The sequence below is a fragment of the Trifolium pratense genome, linkage group LG2 (assembly GCF_020283565.1).
Source record: "Trifolium pratense cultivar HEN17-A07 linkage group LG2, ARS_RC_1.1, whole genome shotgun sequence".
Lineage (NCBI taxonomy): Eukaryota > Viridiplantae > Streptophyta > Magnoliopsida > Fabales > Fabaceae > Trifolium > Trifolium pratense.
The window spans coordinates 13,201,475-13,223,042 of NC_060060.1; the positions used below are offsets into that span (position 1 = coordinate 13,201,475).

Below are 21,568 nucleotides of genomic sequence, written 5' to 3' on the forward strand. Positions count from 1 at the left end.
GAGTCTCACACTTAAGGGAATATATTTGTTGAAATATATGAAGTGTGAGTTAAAGTATCACATTGGATGAAACGAAAGAGTTGGGGTTACACAATATAAAAGTCCGATGACACACATAAACTCAATGTCTTAAAGTTTTAGATTAAGTTATGGTTTCTTATTCACTTGTATGATTACTCTTAATTAGTCTAATATGTTGATCCAACTCATTGAGAAGTACACTCCAAAGTAAGTCTTTCACTCCAAAATCATCATTGCTTAGAAAATTAGTAGGTCTTCTCCTTCTTCATTATGAAGCAAATTTAAGACCGGTGGAAAGTTTTTTCTTTGTTCCTCTTTAACCCACTTTCTTGACCAGTACTACATGCTTTGTGATCTAATTAAGATTTGGTGTTTCTCAAAGTTTTCAACAAAGGAATAACTGTGCTTATCAAAAAGGAATAACTGTTATCATGGCGCATGAATATAGCCACCGGCCAATTTTTTTTTTTTTTTTACATTGCTTGAATTGTCCTAAATTACATTAATAAAATTAAATGAAAAAAAAACCAAATTATCTAATTTTCCATTCATTTTTAACCAATTATCAATTTTTAGGAAAAAATTATTCAAGTTTAATATATGCGTTGTTTCCAAATTTCAAATGAGCGTGGGTGCATGTGCATGGGACAACAACCCTTCCCTCCTTATTTATTTGTGTATGTCTTGGTCTTTAAAAAAGTAGTTCAATTCAAATATGTTACATCAAATTCTTTTTTATTTTTTTTGAAGCATCATCAAATTCTTTTTTGTTAATTTAACCTTTAACCTTTAATTATTTTACACTAATAATGTTATGGAGAGTAAATAAGTGAGTGAGCTCAAATTATTATATGTACCACATCTCGTACCCAATCTAAAAAAAAAACCTCTCACGTACCTCTCATTTTTTTCTAAAACTCTTTTTTATGTTTAGATTTTATGTTTTTTGTTTTCTAAAACTTTAGTAATATATACCATTTTGACTTTTAACTATATAGGAGTATATTCAATAAAACTCAAACTTTAATATAGGGGTATAGAAAATTAAATCCTAAAAATTTCAAGCGAAGTGGAATAAATCACCCACTGAATAAAATGAAGCTTCATGCTATACACTGCACAAACAAGTGGACAATGACAAGACAGTAGCACCCAAGAAAAGACATATTATATGTGTATACATTCATTTGGAGTGATCAGAATCGGTAGTTAATGATATTTACGAACACTCTGACACTCAAGTTATATGAAAATATGAAGTGAAAAATTTTAAAAAATAAATTGAATATTTTTAACCTTCTTGCGAAGGTGTTTATATAGAGCCGGGAGAGAGTTGGTGATCATTGATGGGTGATCAATCATAACGATCAACACCCCATCAATGATGGAATATTTGGTTGTTGAAGCCTTGATTGGGAGAGGTGTGTTACGGATCTCGAAGGGATCCGAGATTGGGGCGTATGGGGGGATTTGAGATTGGGGCGTATAGAGACGGCGAGCATGGACTTTAGCCCAGCCTAGAATGAATGTGTGAGTGTGATATTCTCATGCAAAGGATTAAGGTCCAGATATCGATCACTCGTGTTACACCTTGATGATTATTGTTTATATTATACATTTTTTATATTGTATCTAATACAAAATCGGTTTGTATATAGTGAAGAATGTCTCTTTATAAACTCATTTAAAATTTTATCTTTATTCAGCGACTATTTGAATTTTATCTGATTGATAAGTTATGATATCATATTAGTTTGTTTTTTTTATATTGGGTGAAACCCATCTTTATAAACTTGACTTATAATTAGAGAAATGATAATTCAACACAAAATACCGACAAAAATATGTGTAAATAAAAATATGTCCATCTTTTGTCTATACTTTTGTGTGTCTAAATAACAACCCTCTTATAATTAAGGCGAAGAGTATCTCTCACATTGTCAATTATATTTATTTAGAGGAATGTTAGAAACACTCTTTTTAACACTCATTCTCTAATTGAGTGAAAGTCACACGAATTTTGCCCTTTCAAAGTGAGATACCGACCTTAATTATAACCAATAAAAAATCAGTGTTATAAAAAAAATGTTGAAGAGAGAGTATTCTTACAACTCCTCATTTATATATGCTTAAAAATCATTTAAATAGCTTATCTTTTCAAAACTTTATTCCACTAAAATAAAACACACACACACTATATATAAGAATACTGAAAACATAGTGGTTTCTCTCTGTCTGACACGAAGGCATAAACAAAATCAAATTGGAACCTCTCTGATATGAATTTAGTTACTTTATAAACCTCATAGACATGGGCATATAACAAAAAACATATACAAAACAAGTTCTGATTCTGAAACTTCTTTAACTTCATCAGTTTCAAACTCTACAATGGGTAATAATTATAGATACATGTTTAATAGACTATTCAGGTTTGCAAATTCATGGAAGAAAAGTAACACACCAAGAGGTAGAAGAATTTTCAACAGAGATGTTGAAAAAGAAGAATTTCAATATGCTAGTAGTCATTGTCTTTCATCCTACTACAGTGTTTTTGTGGTTAGATTAGCAATCATGGTTAGTAATTAAAACTCTTTTCTTATCTCTAAATTTTTCATTAACTTCCAATTACTATATAATATATATACACGACAGGGCATTGAAAGTGACAGAGTGACCTTGCTCTGCCACGATCCACTGAGATTCAGTCCTTGTCGCTTCGATTCGTCCCAAAAAAAACACTATATATAGTTCATATATCATAAGAAAATTCTTTTCTAATGACACATGTTAAAATTTCACACAATTGTTTCTCGTCATCTTAGTAGTTTGTTATTAGTTAGTTAATACTTACTCTCTACTAAAACGATGTGTGATGTTAGAGAGTAAGTTAGTAACTAACTATATCTGGTGATAATTTAGACTAAAATTGGATTATTTATTGATATGATAAAAGTTATATTTTGTTTTATACAGGTAATGTTAGCCATCTTGATAGGACTATTGACCATATTAACATGGCATTTTACGAAGATTTATACGGCGAAATCATTGAGTAGTTTGGCGTATGGTTTGCGATATGAACTTCTACAACGTCCGATTTTGAGGATGTGGAACATTTTGAACTCGACTTCTGAAATTACAACAGCTCAAGTCAAATTGTCTCAGTATATTATCAGACGTCATAGCAATCCTGCATCTCAAGCAGAACAAGTTGAGGTTGAATCTTAATTTATTACTCATTCAATTTTTACTGTTTTATCATGAAAAAGCATGTGAAGTATGCATAATTTGGTCTTCAAAAAATATTTAACAAAATTTAAAATCATTTATTACACTAGTCTTAATTATTTGGTTGATTTAGTCGTTGAAATTATCTCAGAAGGACTATTGCGATCGAAATTTTCAATTTTAGAAATTATTTTAGAATCTCACTATTTCATTTTTCAGTGTTTAAATTGTTTGAATAATATAATTTCAGAGACAAAATTGATAAATTCATTCATAAGAAGTGCATGCAGTTTGTTAACATTTTATAAAATACTAGTACAAATTTAATTGCTGAATCATATAACACTATCTTAGTGATCATATAGTTTTATAGCATTCTATAAAAATATAAATTTAATTGCTGAATCATTTAGCACTATCTTAGTGACCATGCTGTTTATCTCAAGCTAAGCATATAACTTTACCTTCAATAAAATATGTTTAATAAAATTTTGAGATAAACTATTAAAATATTTTGAAGTTTTTTAATCTTGTTAGGTTGAATTGATGAAATTCGGAGAGAAAAATATGACGACTTATTACTCTTAGTGTATCTTTGGTATCACGGTGGATATGCCAGAATCACGGTGACCTAACATGATTTCCTAAAAGCTATGGAGTGTTGTAGCTTCTGTAAAATCAGAGTGAGTCACGGTGATTCTGATAGATCCACCATGATACCAAACATAGAATTACTTATATTTGAGATCATAAACTTACCATATTATTAACCAATTATTATTACATATGTCTTGCTTTTATTTGTAGCAGTTATATGAAGCAATGAGAGCAGTAACATGGTCACTATTTGCTAGCAGAAAAGCTCTAAACTCAATAACAATCAATTACAAGAATGGATTTGTTCAAGCATTCCATAGAGATCTTAAAGATAACAACACGTTTTACATCTACTCAGATCTTTCAAATTACTCAATGGTTGCAACCACTTCTAACATGGTCAATACTCTTTCAGCTCATCAAGCATGGGATGATAAAACAATTCATGGAAATTTTTCAGCAATTTGGTATAGAGAACCACTTGATCCGGTCACAGGCGAAAAAATCGGAAAAGCAATGAAAATAGCACCAGAAGATTTAATCAACATAGCAGGACTTTCCCAAGTTCCTGATGGTGTAGCTACATGGCATGTAGCAGTTAGTAAATTTACAGATTCACCGTTACTTTCGGCGGCATTACCTGTTTGGGATTCTGAAAATAAAAGTATTATGGCTGTTGTTGGTGTAACAACTGCTTTTTATAGTGTTGGACAGTTAATGAGAGAACTTGTTGAAATGCATAGTGGTCACATGTATTTGACTTCTCAACAAGGTTATTTACTTGCAACTTCTACAAGTGCACCTTTACTTAGTAATTCAACTAAGCCACCTAAGCTTAAAATGGCTGTGGATTGTGAAGATGGTATTATAAGACTTGGAGCTGAGTGGTTGCAGAGAACTTATGGGAATCATTTTCCTAATTCAACTCATGAGGTTCATGTTGAGAATGCTAAGCTTGGTCATCAGCAATATTATATTGACTCATTTTACCTAAACTTGAAGAGACTTCCTTTGGTAAGTGTTTCAGTTTTAAGTCACTGATGATTTTGTTATGTTTTTTGTGTGTACAAATTATGACTTAAATTTGTGCAGGTAGGTGTAATCATCATACCAAGAAAGTATATAATGGGGCAAGTGGATGAAAGAGCCTTCAAAACTTTGGTTATTCTGATATCTGCATCTTTATGTATCTTAGTCATTGGATGTGTTTGCATTTTGATATTGACTAATGGAGTTTCAAAGGAAATGAATCTTAGAGCAGAATTGATTAGTCAACTTGAAGCAAGAAGGAAAGCAGAAGCATCAAGCAACTATAAAAGTCAATTCCTTGCAAACATGAGGTTTGTTTTTACGTGTTAGTGTCATGTCCGGTGTCGGTGTTTGTATGTCATTGATCCATAAGCATATTAATCGTATTTCTTATATTATAACTCTAGCATGTCATATAATTTTCAAATTTCTGTCGTTGTTTCGTTCATAAATTAGCGTCATGGTTTGCTTTTTTTTGTTGTATTACAGTCATGAACTAAGGACACCTATGGCAGCAGTAATTGGATTGCTGGACATTCTTATATCTGATGATTGTCTCACAAATGAACAATATTCAACAGTTACTCAAATAAGAAAATGTTCAACGGCTCTACTTCGTCTTCTTAACAACATATTAGATCTAAGCAAGGTGATACATATATGATAAGCTAAGCCTTTTATTCAAAACAAAAATTCACTTCTGCCAGAAAGCTTCCTAATATTTTAACAATTTAGGTGGAATCAGGAAAACTTGTACTAGAAGAAGCAGAATTCGACTTAGGACGCGAACTTGAAGGGCTTGTAGATATGTTTTCTGTTCAGTGTATTAATCACAATGTGGAAACTGTTTTAGACCTTTCTGGTATGTATGATTCTAAATTATTTAGTTGCATCTTAGAGTTTAACAAGTTTATGATATGCATTTAATTTTACCGATAACTATTTTCCATGCAGATGATATGCCGAAACTTGTTAGAGGTGATTCTGCTAGGGTGGTTCAAGTATTTGCAAATTTAATCAACAATTCCATTAAGTTTACTACATGTAAGTCAAAATGTGTATGAAAAATATCACAATATTTATTTAATTTTTGAAAGTGAGTGTTATAGGAGACTAATCTAATTCTAAACACTTGTGTAAATGTATAACAGCTGGTCATGTTATTCTGCGAGGATGGTGTGAATACCCGAATTCTTGCAACGATAGTCCGAATTTTTATCTTGATCAGAAGAAATCAAGGATTATACATAAGAGCAAAGATAAGATAAATGCAAATCATGCAAAGAGAATATCTATGAGAGATAACAAAGTGATACTTTGGTTCGAAGTTGAAGACACAGGCTGTGGTATGAATTGTAAAATTTGTTAGGAAAAACTATATTGAGGACTGTCTCTTTTTGTCGAAATAAAAAACCATTTCAAGAATAAATCACAATGTCTTTGTTCTTATGTATGTGATATAGGTATTGATCCGAGCAAATGGGATTCTGTGTTTGAAAGTTTTGAACAAGCTGATCCATCGACTACTCGACTGTAAGAAATTTAATTTTTTTTGATATAGACACAAAAGAAAATGAATTTGATGTAGTTAGTTGCCGATGTAGTTAATGATCTTAGTAGTTGATGAAGATCAGACAATTGAGATTTTCAGTTTCTAATTTGTCGAAGTCATGATTTGAGTCATTCGATCTTTATCCAACAAATTAGATCAACTGCATCAGTGACTGCAGAAATTATTGAGTGTAATGAGTACTTGTTTACATCAATAAGCCTCCTATATGTTAGTTTTTTAGCTTGCAAGTTATATTGATATTATTATATAAGATTATCATTAAATTTCAGAATCGAAGTTTAAGAAGTTTTGATTAAATGATTTCTGAATCCTTTAATTATTTCAGGCATGGAGGGACTGGTCTTGGTCTTTGTATTGTTAGGAACTTGGTGAGGACACAGTCACCACGATTTAGATTTTCTTCTAAGTTTGCTGATTTGAATATAAGTTCCTTTGATCTCATTATAACTGTGGGATGTCAGGTTAATAAGATGGGTGGAGAAATCAAGGTTACCAAAAAGGAGGGTCAAGGAACATTGATGAGATTATGCTTGCTTCTCAGTGCACCCGTGGATGCGTCGGAACAACATTGCGATGTAAACTTGACAGACAACGGCTTAGTGGTGAGTAAATCACTTTTCTTGGAATCATTCTTTAAAATAACATATAACTCTTCTCCAAAAATGTACATTTCACTAAAAGCAAGTGAATTTAAGGATAAGAAACAGGCTATTAAATACTAAGTGTCGATGCAGGTATTGCTTGCACTACAAGGCAACATGGGTAGATTAATAACTTCAAAGTGGTTAACCAAAAAAGGGGTGTGCACAATGGAAGCATCTGAATGGAATGGACTAACTCAAATTTTGAGGGAACTCTTTCATGCAAGAAGTTCAATCCATAATAATAACAACTTTGATGCACACTATCCAATAAATCTTGAAGGATTTAAGTCTAAACTTCTCAGCATCAAAGACATGAGGAATCCAATTTTTGTTATTGTTGTTGATATTGGTTTACTTGACTTAAGCACAGATATATGGAAAGAACAACTTAACTTGCTTCACAAGTATTTCGGAAGAGCAAAATTTGTGTGGATTTTAAATCATGACACATCAAATACCATAAAGATGGAGCTTCGTCGGAAAGGGCATTTATTAATGGTTAATAAACCTCTTTACAAAGGTAAAATGATTCATATTTTGGAAGCTGTTATAAAAGAGAGAAATCTTGAGCTACAAAAGAAAAATATGAAAGAAGGTGATTCACATGAGTTTCTTGAGATTGATTCTACTCAGTTTGATGCTGCTACTAGCTCTGATGATTCTGATATATCTGAAATTAGTGAAAAACCAATTGTAAAGGTAACCGATGAAAATGAACATTCGGAAGAAAATAATACGAGGAAAGAAGAATCTTGTTCCTCTGATGACAACAAAACTAAATCATTGTCCTTTGCAATAGAGGCTCATGATAGGGTAAGGTCAAGAAAAGAAGTGAATGATAAGAAATCTCTTGAGGGATTAAGAATTTTGCTTGCAGAAGATACGCCGGTAATTCAAAGGGTTGCTACTATAATGCTTGAAAAAATGGGAGCTGTTGTTGTTGCTGTAGGTGATGGACAACAAGCAGTAGAGGCTCTCAATTACATGGTCAGTGCTGAAGATTGTAGAAGAGAGTCTCTTCAGAAGGAAAGAAATACAAGATCACAAACTGAGATTTTGGTTTGTCGTCCATACGATTTGATCCTAATGGATTGTCAGGTATGAGCTATAAAAATAAAATTATATACTGGTGTCGACTTAACTTTAATATCTTTATGAGCTCAATCTTACTTAGAGTTTGTTTGAATTAACTTATTTGATTTTTTCTACTTACATAAACTGATAAGCATTTGTGAGACTGTTTCATAGAGCTTATGGGAACAGGCTTATGACATGTGCATAACTTGTTTTTAGCTTATTTTCATAAGTGAATATCAGCTTAAATAAACTGATTCTGTATCTATCTTTGTGGAAAATTAGATGCCAAAGATGGATGGATATGAGGCAACAAAAGCAATAAGGAAATCAGAGGAAGGAACAGGCAAACACATTCCAATTGTTGCTCTCACAGCACATGCAATGTCTTGTGATGAAGCCAAATGCCTTAAAGTTGGCATGGATGCTTACTTAACAAAGCCAATTGATTTCAAGAAAATGGTCTCCACCATTCTCTCACTCACTAAATCAACATCTTGACTTCTTTTCACTTTTGTCTCAAGCAAAATGAGGATTGGATTAAGCAACCTAGAAATGTATAGACTTTTACCACATGTTAACATCATAAATTACAGCTTGATATATGTATTCTAAAATGTAGATCAATTTTCCTTACTGAGCTCACTTGTATCAGTAAACGGCTGCAGTGTTCTTTGTGTGTGCATATGATTGTAATTTGCTGAAGGAAAAGCATTATGTTATGTATATATATCCAACATAATTACAAACTCATATTCATATGCTGCCTAGTAAAAATAATGTATAGAAATCTATAAGGAGTAAGGGTCCTTTTACAATAAATCTGTGTCATATAAGTTGGATTTTGTTCATGTAAGTGTTTTTTTATAGAGAAGTTTTTATTTCATCTTCTTAGAATTCGTAGTTTTTTCTCCCTTCCATTTCATTAGATGCAAGATAAATAAATAGAATATCAAATAGATACATTATCATACACTGTTATGAAACTGATGCAATAGAATAAAGAGAGTTTACAATAGAATATCACTGTCACGAGTTTGATAAAGAGAGCTTACAATAGAGTTTTAAGAAGACGATGATGGCGGTGGTTGTTGATTCCTTAGAACACTAATGAGGAATTGCCTCAACTCTTCATCCCTCTTCTCCCTCAAAACCATTAACCATAAGATCTCTTCCTGTCGCCTTGCTAGACGCGCTAGTTCCTCTTGATTCTTTAAGCATTGCTCTTCAAACGAAACCATAACTTCATCATCTTTTTCTTTTCTTTCTCTTTCTTCAACCGATTCTTTAGCTTCTGCTTGAGCAGCCTTATCAGAGTGAAATTGGAGATCATGCTGCACAACAATTAGTTTATTGGATGAAGAGGGCTTGTTTCTGATAGCATAGCTACAGCTTTCACCTTGAGACTCAGATACATAGACTCTGTCACTAGACATCCTTGCTTCTTTGCTCCCATTTGCATCATTAAAATCTTTCTCCAAACACCCTATTGAAAGTACAGTTTATCTTTTGAAACTGGCCTTTTACGTGGTAATGTATTTTCATACGGAACATCACCATATAAATCAACAACCTTCCTAGTTTTAGTGTTTGAACCATCATCACAAAATGTTCCTATATTAAGAGTGTCAACAAGATTGGGAGGAAAACCAGGTGGACTACCAACATCATTACTACTTCTTTTAGTTTTTCCTACATGAGGTTGATGTTTTCTTGACCTTGCACCTCTTCCGCTTCATAATGTTCATGACAAAATCGTCGCGACCTAATACTGATTTCTTCCACCACTTTGGATAACGCGTGGTAACATCTGCCTCAAAAAATCTTGGTGGAAAATATAGTTTTTTATCAGATATGGGTCTGCAGTAGTTTTTCCAAGCAATGGCTTTGGTCGCATTGAATCTAGGCACATAACTTGGAACATCTTGATCCATTCCAAATTGCATAGCAACTCTATGCGGGAGATATTGCTCTACAGATTCAAATCCAACTAGCTCACAAACTCTTAAGCATATAACAAATGACAACATCTCTTTACCTAAATCTTTCTTACATATCCAAAATTCATCATTTGGATAAAACACTCCACACTTATCAGCAGATCTAACATACGGACGCCAAAGAAAATCATCAACAGCTGAATCTAATGCAAACCTCACATTGTCAATTTTCAAAGCCTTAACCTTATGCCATCTCAACAATACATGATCTCCATTGTTGATTAACTTGGGTTGTGGTTGCAAATTTTTGAACCTCTCCCACACCCAAACTTGAACCAAGTAAATGGGTGATTGTACATTAACCTCAAACTCCAATGGAAATTTCACCATTGTTTTCAAATCATCAATTGTTTTCTTGAACAAACTCAAATCCTTATATAAGCTATAGCCAAAACTGCTGGTGCTAATTCAATAGGATTCCCTCTAGCAAGACGAACAGCGATAGGAAACAAACAACTTTTCACCACCATACTTTTATGAGGAAAAACAAAAATTGCTAACCAAGTAGCAAGAAATGCTTCATGTTCAATTTCACTACTTTTATTAATAAAACTATCCATCCATATTGATGTTCTAGGCTTACCTTGTTTACTCTTATAAAATTGTTGTCTTGCAAAGATCAATTTCTTTTCCACCTCTCTCATTTCTTGATCTTCAAGTAAACTGACAACAGGATCACCAAAAAGTGAGTAACCCCCCAAAACCATAACATCCTCCAAAGTTATTGCTACCTCACCAAAGGGTAACACAAATGTATTTGTCTCACAACACCATTTCTCAACAACCCCATAAACCAAGTCTTGGTTTTTCATTATGTGACTCTTAGTACTCATTATAGCTTCAAAGATTCCCGCTTTTTTCCACAGTGGTTCATACTTGAGCTTAAGTTCATCAACCCACCTAACCCATTTCATGTTTGGGTAGCGCCACCCATTGAAATGGATTTTCAAAGGCCACTCTTTTGGTTTAAACTCAGAAGTAGAAAATGACGCTTATCAAAAAAAAAAAAAAAAGAAGTAGAAAATGACGGGTTAAACTGAAAAGTAAGCTCATCAGTGGAATTTACAATTGGTTTGAGAAAATGGGAAGTTCTGAAAGTTGGTTCATTATCACCATGTGATGAAAGCATTAAACTTTCCTTCCCTTCCCTTCCATGATGGTATCTTCCAATGGTTGTTGATGAGTCATGGGTATTAGGGTATTCATTTTTTATGTTTTTTTTTAAGGTACATGCATGGTGACACTGACAGTGTGAAAGTTGAAACAAACAATAGCATGCTTTTTGCAACTTCACAGAAACAGTTTTTAAAAAGATTAAGGGAGAAAAATTATCAGACATTTTTTTTTTTTTGGTATAAAGCGATTAGTGAAATCTGCAAAAAATAAGATGAATCTTACGGTTGTAATTATTGCTGGTTCAGAAGGTTTAATTTCGCAAAAAATGGAAAAAATTGGCCCATGCAGGTCTCGAACCTGCGACCTTCGCGTTATTAGCACGACGCTCTAACCAACTGAGCTAATGGGCCAGTTGAAATAATTTAGACACGCTTGCTATTTAACTCATAGGTAGCACGTTCACTTACCAAATTTTAATGCTTTATCCCTTCCTTGTTTAAATGGCTTACTCGCCTAATAATGTACACCCGGTTGAACTTTGTGACTGGATTGCTTTATCATTCAACACCACTTATGGGTATTTGATTTGAGTTTTTTTTTCCACCCTAACCATTTTCTCGCGCATCCTATGAATTTATGAAAATATCTTTGTCCACTACTTAGGTAGCGGATACCCGAAAGACACTCTACAAAAAAATTATAAGTAGCGGAAGGGTAAAAATGGAAACGCGTAGGGCGTGCAAGAAGTATGTAGGGCGGCAAAGGAAAATCTCTTTGATTTGAGAGCTTCTTTTGGCATTTATATGTACTTCTCGCGCGCCTTTTTCATTTTCATTTTTACCTTTCTGCTACTTAAAAATGAGAAGAAAATAAATACCCCTAACATAAAATTTTCAAGATTTTACACGTCCGCTACTTAAATAACGTAGAAGAGTATTTTAGTAATTTTGCGGAGGGTAAGAAAATTGATAGTCAAAAAGAAATTCTCATTTGATTTAGCATGTCTTCAATTCCAATACTATGTATGTTTGGCCAAAAGTTGTGAGTAACATGCAGTTTTACCCAAATAATAATTTTGAAAAGAGAGCATATAATAAAATGTAAATTACATTTGTAGCAGTATATTATATGAATGGTTCTGAAATTCACAACTTATAAATGATAGTATATGTTTTTATGGGGAACAAATAAAGATTTTTTTTTTGTAACAATGCATGTTTCAATCAATTTTCTTGTTGAGCTCAAGTAAGTAACCAAGGATCACAACGGTTGAGCCAATAACAAATCCTAGAACTCCCTTGGCCAAATTGGAACGAAAATTGCATTTGGGTTTGAAGCCTAGTTCAGAGAGTTTCTTGTGTGATGTTGCATAATCTCTGAAAAATGCATCCTCATCCTAGTACAATTCAAATATCATATTATAAGTAGCCCAAAATTATATATATTATATTAGTACAAAAAGAGAAAAAAAAAATGATAATTAAGGGCAATACCTTAGCATAGAGTTCAACATACTTGCCGAATTCGGGATCTTCAACTAGAGCTTTATCCGTGGGAAGCTTTAATAAGTCTTCTGATTCCGATTTCAATAGTTCCCTAATTAGGTTAATCTTGTGTTAATTTTCATACATTAATTTTTTTTTAGGTAGTAATTTTATACATTAATTTTAAATAAACAAATTAACATAAAACAAATAATCTTACACAAAATATGAGTTATCAAATTTAAGAGGGTCTCTTGTCCATGGACCTTCAAAGTCAGAGCGATCTTTATGTGCCTTACCCTAATCAATCGAAATGAATTAATTTAAATTTAAATTAAATTAAAATTGTATATACCCTTCAACAAATATAAAGGGGTTTGTGAATGTACCAAAGTGTGGCCTCCAGAGAGAGCTACAATGTCTTTATCAGTGAGACCCATGCGATAAAAGATTTCCCTTAAATGTGATGCACCTGATTTTTTATTTTACATTAGTTAAATCATTATAAGTAATTTAGTGTCAGATTCAAGATCCAACCACATGATTTTTTTTACCTTGTTTGGCATCTGGAAGTCGACCTTCTTGTGGAGATTCCAATGAATCCTAATTCAAAATAAAACACCAATTTACTAGTAGTATTAGTTAAATCATGAGGCTATAAGTATAAACAAAACATGATTTGCATTGCATTGCATTGCATGATGAATATGGATATCATATACCTTTCTGCCAGGAACAAAGTGAATAGTTGGACCACCAGTGATCTCTACTGCTACAACACCAGCTAGCTGAAATACATACAAATACATAGGTTAAGCTTTGCAAATGATAAATACCGAATATAACAAGACAAACTTTGAAGGTATTAACAACTTTTTGTCTTGTATAAATTTAGAGGAAAAAAAAAGTCATTTTAATATTTTAAGCAACTTATATTTGAAATAAAAAGTTATCTGATAGTTTAGTGAAGAACGTGCATTTCGATTTTTGTCTAATTTCTTATTTCGATTTATTCAATCTAAAAATAATTTTGAAATCAAATACAATAAAACTAGAGATGTCTTGTTTGGTCCATTATCAAAATCACCCTATAACATGATGACTCCACTCCAACGGCCAGTATTCGGTCCAAGGACGACTAATCCGAGAGATACCAATTCCTCCGTCCACTTGCGGAGGAGTCTATTTAAAGACATACTAGTTTGTTTTTCTCTAGACAGACTGGGCCCAATATAGGAAGTGACACCGAGACTGAGAGGATTCGAACACATGAGACCTCCCAAGGAAAAGGGACCTCAATAATACAGAGTTCGGCGACGATGTAAGTAAAATTTGGCCAAAATTGCTTCCACTAGGAATCGAACTTTTGTTCGTCCGAACAATTCGTCCCAGAGAAAGTTCATTATGTTAGAATATTTTCTGATATTTTGTGGGCTGCAATCAATTGTGGCTTTTGATTTTAATAAAAACGGATTGATGTTGTTGTGATCCATTTGATGATGCTTAAGCCCGATAATTGTGATCAGTAATAATGGGCTTGAACACTAATTCTGATTTGTGTAGAAACAAAGTGTAGGCCCAACTTCTAGTGTACATGATAGGCAGTATGGCTAGGGTTGTTATCTTATAAATAGATAGGCTAGGTCCCCTTTGCCATCACGACGTTGTCAAGCGAACGCTCATTTGTTGTCTTCCCCATCAAAGACCTCAAAGACTGGAGCATGTGATAGGCAAAGGAAGACCTTGTCTAGTATATCGATGTTTTCGATATTGGTGCGATTCCGGTAACGATGGTTTGTGATTATGATTATCAAGTAAGTGTGTTCTAATTTCATATAATATGTCAATCTCTAAATTATTAATTATTACATGTGGTATCAGAGCCTTATTATATGATTTAGAACCCGTATTTCAATTTTGGGATTTTTCATTAATGTCCACAATTATTCATATGAACAATATATATGTTTCGATGATGTTCTTCTTGATTTCGGTAAAAGTATTTTACTAAATCAGTGGGTTCATTCTTTGTAAATATCTATAAAACAAAACCCACAGTCTACCTCATGAAATCGATGCAAATTGATAGAGAATTATAGTGATCGGGTGATACTTTACCTTTCCCCTTTTTTCTCCATTATTTTGTTAAAGCCAGATACTTAAATAAAAGGTGCAGAACCCTTCTTGATTATATGTCGTGCCGCCATTGATAGAAATAAAACACGGATATTTTGTTTGAATAAAATTTTGTCGAAATAATAATTTTATTTTGAGGGTTTGTTGTTTCTGTTTGATTCCGTGTGATGAATACCTTTATATATCATGATTTCCAAATCGATCCTTGTACTCATACGTGAGAGATCTATGTTTAATGGATTTAAGCTATATAAATTGTTACTCCTTGTTATTTTTTTAAAGTTGTAACACTAACATTGAATATTTTGTTAAGGTGTTACAAGTGGAAAATTATTTTAGACTCAATTTTATTGATTGTAAGTTTGTAACACCAAATGTTATCTATATTTTAGACTCAACTGGAAAGTATCTGCTTTAAACATTTCTTGTAGTTTTGCTTGTTAATATGATTGAGCCTGTTAGTGGCAAACAAAGGTGTTCCCATACCTTAAATTTTCGTTTGGCCAAATGACTATTAATACTACTATTTTAAATTGCTTCTGGGGTTCAGATTTTGTTTATATATAGCTTCATGTGTATAGTGTGATGCTAATAGCCTTTTGGTTTATACACATGTGCTTCATTCGATAATTTCTTTTCTCAACCGTTTAATTGGATTTAAGTTGAGTACTATAATACTTTTGCTCTCTAATTATGTTGTGAGTCTTCTTTCTCAATATTGGGACCAATTAAATTGTTCTATGTGGGATTGCCACTAATTCTATTTAGCAGCAACCATGTGAAGTATGTTAAGAGAAATTTGGTGAGAAATTTTTATTTATTTTTGGTACCACCACTGATTGCGGGTCGTTCAATTTAAAGTGTTATGATATAAGTGCTCAAATTCTTCTGTTTTGCTCAAATTCAGATTTTGGACTATTAATTTTGAAATTTTGAATGTTGCTATGATTCATATTTTAATAATAACTTACGATCTATTTATTTGCCAATTTAAAGTATCTGATATTTGGAAATAATTGGCTAAATAAGAGCAAAATCAGTTACGTTGAATGGATTGCAGGCAGAAGGAATCAATGGTTGTTTATATATTATATTCTCTCCATCATATCTCCATCATACTTATCATCCTTGTGGGTTTTGTATCCTCAATATTTGGATATGGGACTAATGATATTTGAAATTGTTTGGTGCTTGATTTCTTTCAATTCTATTTTGCCGCAAACATGTGAAATATTATTCTTTTGAGCAATTATGGCAATTTTACAATTAACATCCTTGCATCTTTTATTTATATAAATTGAGTTGATTATTATTAAAAGTTATTATTATGATATAATGGTTTGTTGTTGATTTGTGAATTGTTTGAGATGGCGCTGTAAAAGACTTCATTATACTCTCAAATCATTAAAGTTCATTGACTCTAATTGCAAGGATGGATGTCACACTTTTGGAGGTTAGTTGTGCAATTATTATTCTCTTGTGACTTATTATAATTGCATATAAGGAGAAATTTATTTTCAATATTATCTACTCCTTTTGAAATAATAAATGTGCAATTATATATGAAATTTTATTGTTATTTTCCAGAATATTCTAAAATTAGAAATCCTCTAATCATTGATTGATTTTTTGTTATATACTCCAATTTTTAAAAACTTTACTCTATTGAGTGGGAGTATTTTAAGTTTAATATTTTGAGAGTTCTATTCTGGATAAAATACAATTTTAAATTTAGTGTGACATTACTTGACATGTCTTTTGTGTGATAGAGAAGATAGTTGAATATTTGGTAATATATTTTAAAAATTTTGAATTATATTTCAACTATAATTCTCTATCAAGTGGGAGAGTTTTACATGTCAATTATTTATAAATATTTGTAGAGACTTACATTGAGGATTTTAACGTCCTATGGTATTCATAAAAGTTCGGGACTATTTGGTTTATATCCTCAATTGATTTAAAATTGAAGTCTCTTATTTTTCCGCTGCGTAAATTATGTATTTATTATATTGAGTTGATTGTTTCACAGTAATGATTTTTTATGAGTTGACTATTTAATAGTAATGATCTCTCCCCTAAAATACTAATTTTCTGCATTAAAAGAAATATGTTGAGAATGCGAATTAAAATAATGAATGATCAGTTTAGATGCATTTAAATAATGCATATTTTTACTGAGTCGTGTTCTGACGAAAGATAATGATTCCTATGCAAGAGATTTCATGCATTAATATAGGCCGTTAACACCAAAGTGGAACCGCTTATATTATTGATTTGATGAAACTTTTCTTTGTAGTTTGAGGAATATGTTTTTAATTATTGATTCCTATGCAAGAGATTTTATGCATTGATAGGCCGTTACCACCAAAGTGGGACCGCTTATATTGATTGATGAAATTTTCTTTGTAGTTTGAGGAATGGTTTTAATTATAACATGTAATTTTCTGCCCAAAGGTGATTATTATATGTTACGATTAAAAATTAATTTTAGATGAAGTTATTGGAGGATGTATTGATCGGAGGAATTTGTCTGCCTAAAGGTGACAAATTTCAAAGTTCAATGTATACTCATTGATTAACTTATCTGAGGTTTTGACTGAGGATTTGACCTTAGTTTGTACATTCTGCCCAAAGGTGACTGTACTATTATATTGGCCTCTTATGATAATACTACAAAATGGATTTCTCCGCTCATAATTATGTTTCCATTGAAATGTTGAACATCTTAAAAATTATAAGAAATGGAAGCAAGTATTGGAGTTTTCTTTAAAAATTGTGAAGGAACGTTTGGATAAGTGGGAGTTTTAATATACCACTTGATTAGTGGGAGATAACTCATATTCTTTTGATATGCTTGATTAGTGGGAGTTTGAATTTTATTAACTCCTTTTATAAATTTGAAATTATTTGAAATATAAAAATATTTGAGCTCAGTGTTGTTGGGATCACTATGCCGGTGATCAACACTATTTTGGAGCTGAGGCATTATATAAATAAATATTATAGCTCAGTGTTGTTGGGATCACTATGCCGGTGATCAACACTATTTTGGAGCTGAGGCATTATGTGAAAACATAAATAAATAAGCTCAGTGTTGTCGGGATCACTTAGCCGGTGATCAACACTATTTTGGAGCTGAGGCATTATGGTATCTTAAGAACCATGTAATTTCTCTGGCTTTGAGGCATTTGAGAGAAATTATGTCTAAAATATTGGAGCTCGATGTTGATTAGATCATTATACCGCGGTAGTCAACATTGTTTTGGAGCTTGGACTTGTGGTATCTTATGGACCATAGAATTTCTCTGGCTTTAAGGCATTTGAGAGAAATTGAGGACTTACGAAGAAAATGATAGTATGGTTGAGATCACAAACATATCATTTTCTCGCTACACTCTACATAAATGACTAGTCGACGGAGTTTGGTGGTATTTGTAACCATGGAAGGTGTTGTATCGATAATGATATAATTACCGCTATGATTCGATATCATTTAACTTTTGTTGGACGGAGTCTTAATTAGATGTTGCATCTTGGGATCAATGTGGCCACGTTAAAATATGTTATCAACCCGAGAGTCATTTTCAAAGTGTTTTCTTTAAATTAAATATACACAATTGATTTTGCCCAAGTGGGAGAATGTTAGAATATTTTCTGATATTTTGTGGGCTGCAATCAATTGTGGCTTTTGATTTTAATAAAAACGGATTGATGTTGTTGTGATCCATTTGATGATGCTTAAGTTCGATAATTGTGATCAGTAATAATGGGCTTGAACACTAATTCTGATTTGTGTAGAAACAAAGTGTAGGCCCAACTTCTAGTGTACATGATAGGCAGTATGGCTAGGGTTGTTATCTTATAAATAGATAGGCTAGGTCCCCTTTGCCATCACGACGTTGTCAAGCGAACGCTCATTTGTTGTCTTCCCCATCAAAGACCTCAAAGACTGGAGCATGTGATAGGCAAAGGAAGACCTTGTCTAGTATATCGATGTTTTCGATATTGGTGCGATTCCGGTAACGATGGTTTGTGATTATGATTATCAAGTAAGTGTGTTCTAATTTCATATAATATGTCAATCTCTAAATTATTAATTATTACACATTAATCAACTGAATTTAATTTCTTAGTTAACTAATATAATATCTTAGATTACAATAAACAAAGTAATTAAAATAACCTGGTAAAGATCCGCATATGAAATTTTGGGGTGTTTAACCTTCACTTCCTCTGTTCCTCAAACAATAACAATTAAGCAACAAAATTAATTTGAGTGAAATTAAATTAAATTAAACAAATTAATGTGACAACTTTCTCTGTCACCCACCACATAATTCAACTGCTGTTTTCAAACCCTTGTTAGCAGCATGATTAAGCTCTAATTGATTTCTGATAGAACCATTTGGACCCCCTGTTCTTGTTTTTTCATCGTAGGTACCAGCATCATGCCACCTATATATAATTCAATATTATAAAAAGAGATTATATAGTATAAGTTAACAGAATGTTTGTAAAGTTTAAATAAATGTAACCAATTCACATACGCTAATCGAAGCATGAGAGGAGCGCAGTTTTTGCTGGAGATAAGAGAACGAAGGTCACGACGAGTCTTGTCGATTTCCTTAACATACTCTGCATCAACTCCATATTCACCTGCCATTCTATACAAATATGGTTTTGCTTGTGGTTGATTAATTTATTTATAGGAAGAGAATTATGAGCAAGAAGATGCTCTACCCCAGCCCCATAAAGGTGCAGGGTAAACGACGGCATCGGGCCTCAAAAGTTTGGAGGCCTCGACTCAATAACAATAGTTATATATGGTTAGCATTTATAAAATATGTATTCAATAGATTAATTTTGAGACCTTATGGAATATATATACTCCCTCCGTTCCAAAATATAAGATCACTTTGACCATTGCATGTATGCTAATACATAATTTTGATTACGAATATTTTTAATTGTGTATTAGTAAAAATTATAAAAATTTGATAATTTGAAAATATTCATCGAAACAAATCAAACAAAATTTTATATGATAATATTTACATTTATATACTTTAAAAAAAAATACGGGCAAAACAAAACATATAAATAGTTCATTTAGTCAAAGTGAATCTTATAAAATGGGACGGAGAAAGTATTACCAACGATCATAAACTATGATATGGTTAGTTAGAAAAAAAATCTTAATCAAGTACAAAAATAATAATTACATGTTTGTTGATTAGAATTTTCTCCATAATATAAGTCATGAAATCGAACTTCTGACCACATGTTTAAAGAGACCAAAACTTTTATCGTTGGGACCAATTCATTGTTGATATTTTTTACGTTATTTTTAAATAACTTAAATAGAGGTTGATTCTTTTAATTTTTTAACTTTTTTATTACGAATTTGTTTTTAATATTTAAATCAGACATCCAAATAATCAGGGCCGCCCTGAAGATGCTTTTGGCATGGCATGCATACATGCAGCAAGTAAAGGATTGATTTCATTCCTTTTTACTATTGCTTTGCTGTGGAAAGAAGAAAAGGAAATTGGTTTTCTTCTTATGTTGCTTCACAGCGAGAACATTCGATCAACATCCATCACGTACATTTTGTCTATGCTCATACAAAATTCTAGAAAATAAAGGAAAATATTGTAGGAATTTGAACGATTGACCTTGAACCCAAAAATATTAGAGCTTACCATTATTTATCGATATACATTTGATATTTTATCAATATTAAAAATATATTATTATTATTATTATTATTATTATTATAAGACCTTAAAATTTTGAGACTTGATACCACCGCACACCCAGAACATGGATGTGGACCGGGGTCCTGAATCATATATAAAATATACTCTCTCATATATAGAATATACTCTCTCTATAAATAAAGTTAGGATTTAAGAACGCTACAATATAGAGTTGGTTCAATCCAGTTATCTCATAAATTATCCAATAGCGAAGTTTATGTCAAAAATACTAAGATTGTGCATTATGGGGCTTAAAAGACTCAATATAGTCATCTCATGGATTATCCACTAAGAAATCGTGCAAGTTCACATAATAACATTGGAGTCCAGTATAGGCTTTTGAAAATTTATTTTAACTTCAAAATTCAGTGACATATTGAAAACTAGAAGTCAAGTACAATTAGAGTTATCCCAAAACGATCCAAGTTATCAAAACAACAGGGGGAACAAAAAAGGCAAGCCAACAAATAGTGATAAGGAATCTCAGTCTAAGAAAGTCGCCACAAAGGAGACACAAAGAAAGACACATAGACTTTTCATATGCATTGTACTCCTTGATTAAGGCGATACAGGGGTCAGAAACATGTAATGTGTCACAGTCAAGATGAACCGTAGTCGCAACCCAACCCTAACTATCGTGAATGAGATGGCAGAACAGACTAGGAGACTCAAAAGAAGAATAGTTGACCTTCGAAGGTAGTAGAAGAATAGCGATGACTTGAAGCAAGAATATATTGCATTGCTCTCAAATTGGGTTATTTATAACTGAGTTATAGTTAAATTGATTAGTAGCACGGGACAAGAGGTAACTAATTAACCTATTACAAAAAAAAGAGTAATACTATGATGAAGTCTTTTGAATACAATTGTATAAGTTTGCCTATTAATAGTTATATTAGAT

General features: G+C 32.2%; 3 protein-coding genes and 1 non-coding gene across 5 annotated transcripts; 1 reads left to right on the forward strand and 3 right to left on the reverse strand.

Annotated features, from left to right (window-relative positions):
* Positions 1-2,108: 2,108 nt before the first annotated feature.
* LOC123908061 (histidine kinase 1) lies at positions 2,109-9,068 on the forward strand. 2 transcript variants are annotated; one of them, XM_045958569.1, is made up of 13 exons: positions 2,109-2,598; positions 2,998-3,240; positions 4,063-4,863; positions 4,942-5,189; positions 5,368-5,527; positions 5,614-5,740; positions 5,833-5,922; positions 6,030-6,224; positions 6,342-6,411; positions 6,777-6,819; positions 6,913-7,053; positions 7,186-8,193; positions 8,455-9,068. In XM_045958569.1, exons 1-13 carry the CDS (start codon positions 2,413-2,415, stop codon positions 8,668-8,670), a joined length of 3,528 nt encoding a protein of 1,175 aa, XP_045814525.1. In that variant the 5' UTR covers positions 2,109-2,412; the 3' UTR covers positions 8,671-9,068. The 2 variants fall into 2 exon arrangements, with proteins under 2 accessions (XP_045814525.1, XP_045814524.1); XM_045958568.1 differs by having other exon boundaries at positions 2,227-2,598; positions 6,777-7,053; positions 8,455-9,054.
* Positions 9,069-9,233: 165 nt separating this feature from the next.
* Positions 9,234-10,499, reverse strand: LOC123904221. The gene is made up of 2 exons (XM_045953908.1): positions 9,866-10,499; positions 9,234-9,655 (listed from the first exon to the last, which is right to left on the reverse strand). Exons 1-2 carry the CDS (start codon positions 10,497-10,499, stop codon positions 9,234-9,236), a joined length of 1,056 nt encoding a protein of 351 aa, XP_045809864.1.
* A 1,122-nt stretch (positions 10,500-11,621) lies between these two features.
* Positions 11,622-11,695, reverse strand: TRNAI-AAU. The gene has a single exon. It is a non-coding gene; the product is annotated as a tRNA-Ile (tRNA).
* A 681-nt stretch (positions 11,696-12,376) lies between these two features.
* LOC123908210 (L-ascorbate peroxidase 3-like) lies at positions 12,377-19,690 on the reverse strand. The gene is made up of 9 exons (XM_045958773.1): positions 19,456-19,690; positions 19,239-19,363; positions 19,092-19,141; positions 13,492-13,557; positions 13,324-13,372; positions 13,159-13,241; positions 12,990-13,069; positions 12,779-12,881; positions 12,377-12,681 (listed from the first exon to the last, which is right to left on the reverse strand). The coding sequence occupies exons 1-9, from the start codon at positions 19,569-19,571 to the stop codon at positions 12,505-12,507; spliced, it is 849 nt and encodes a 282-aa protein (XP_045814729.1). The 5' UTR covers positions 19,572-19,690; the 3' UTR covers positions 12,377-12,504.
* Between the last annotated feature and the right edge of the window lie 1,878 nt (positions 19,691-21,568).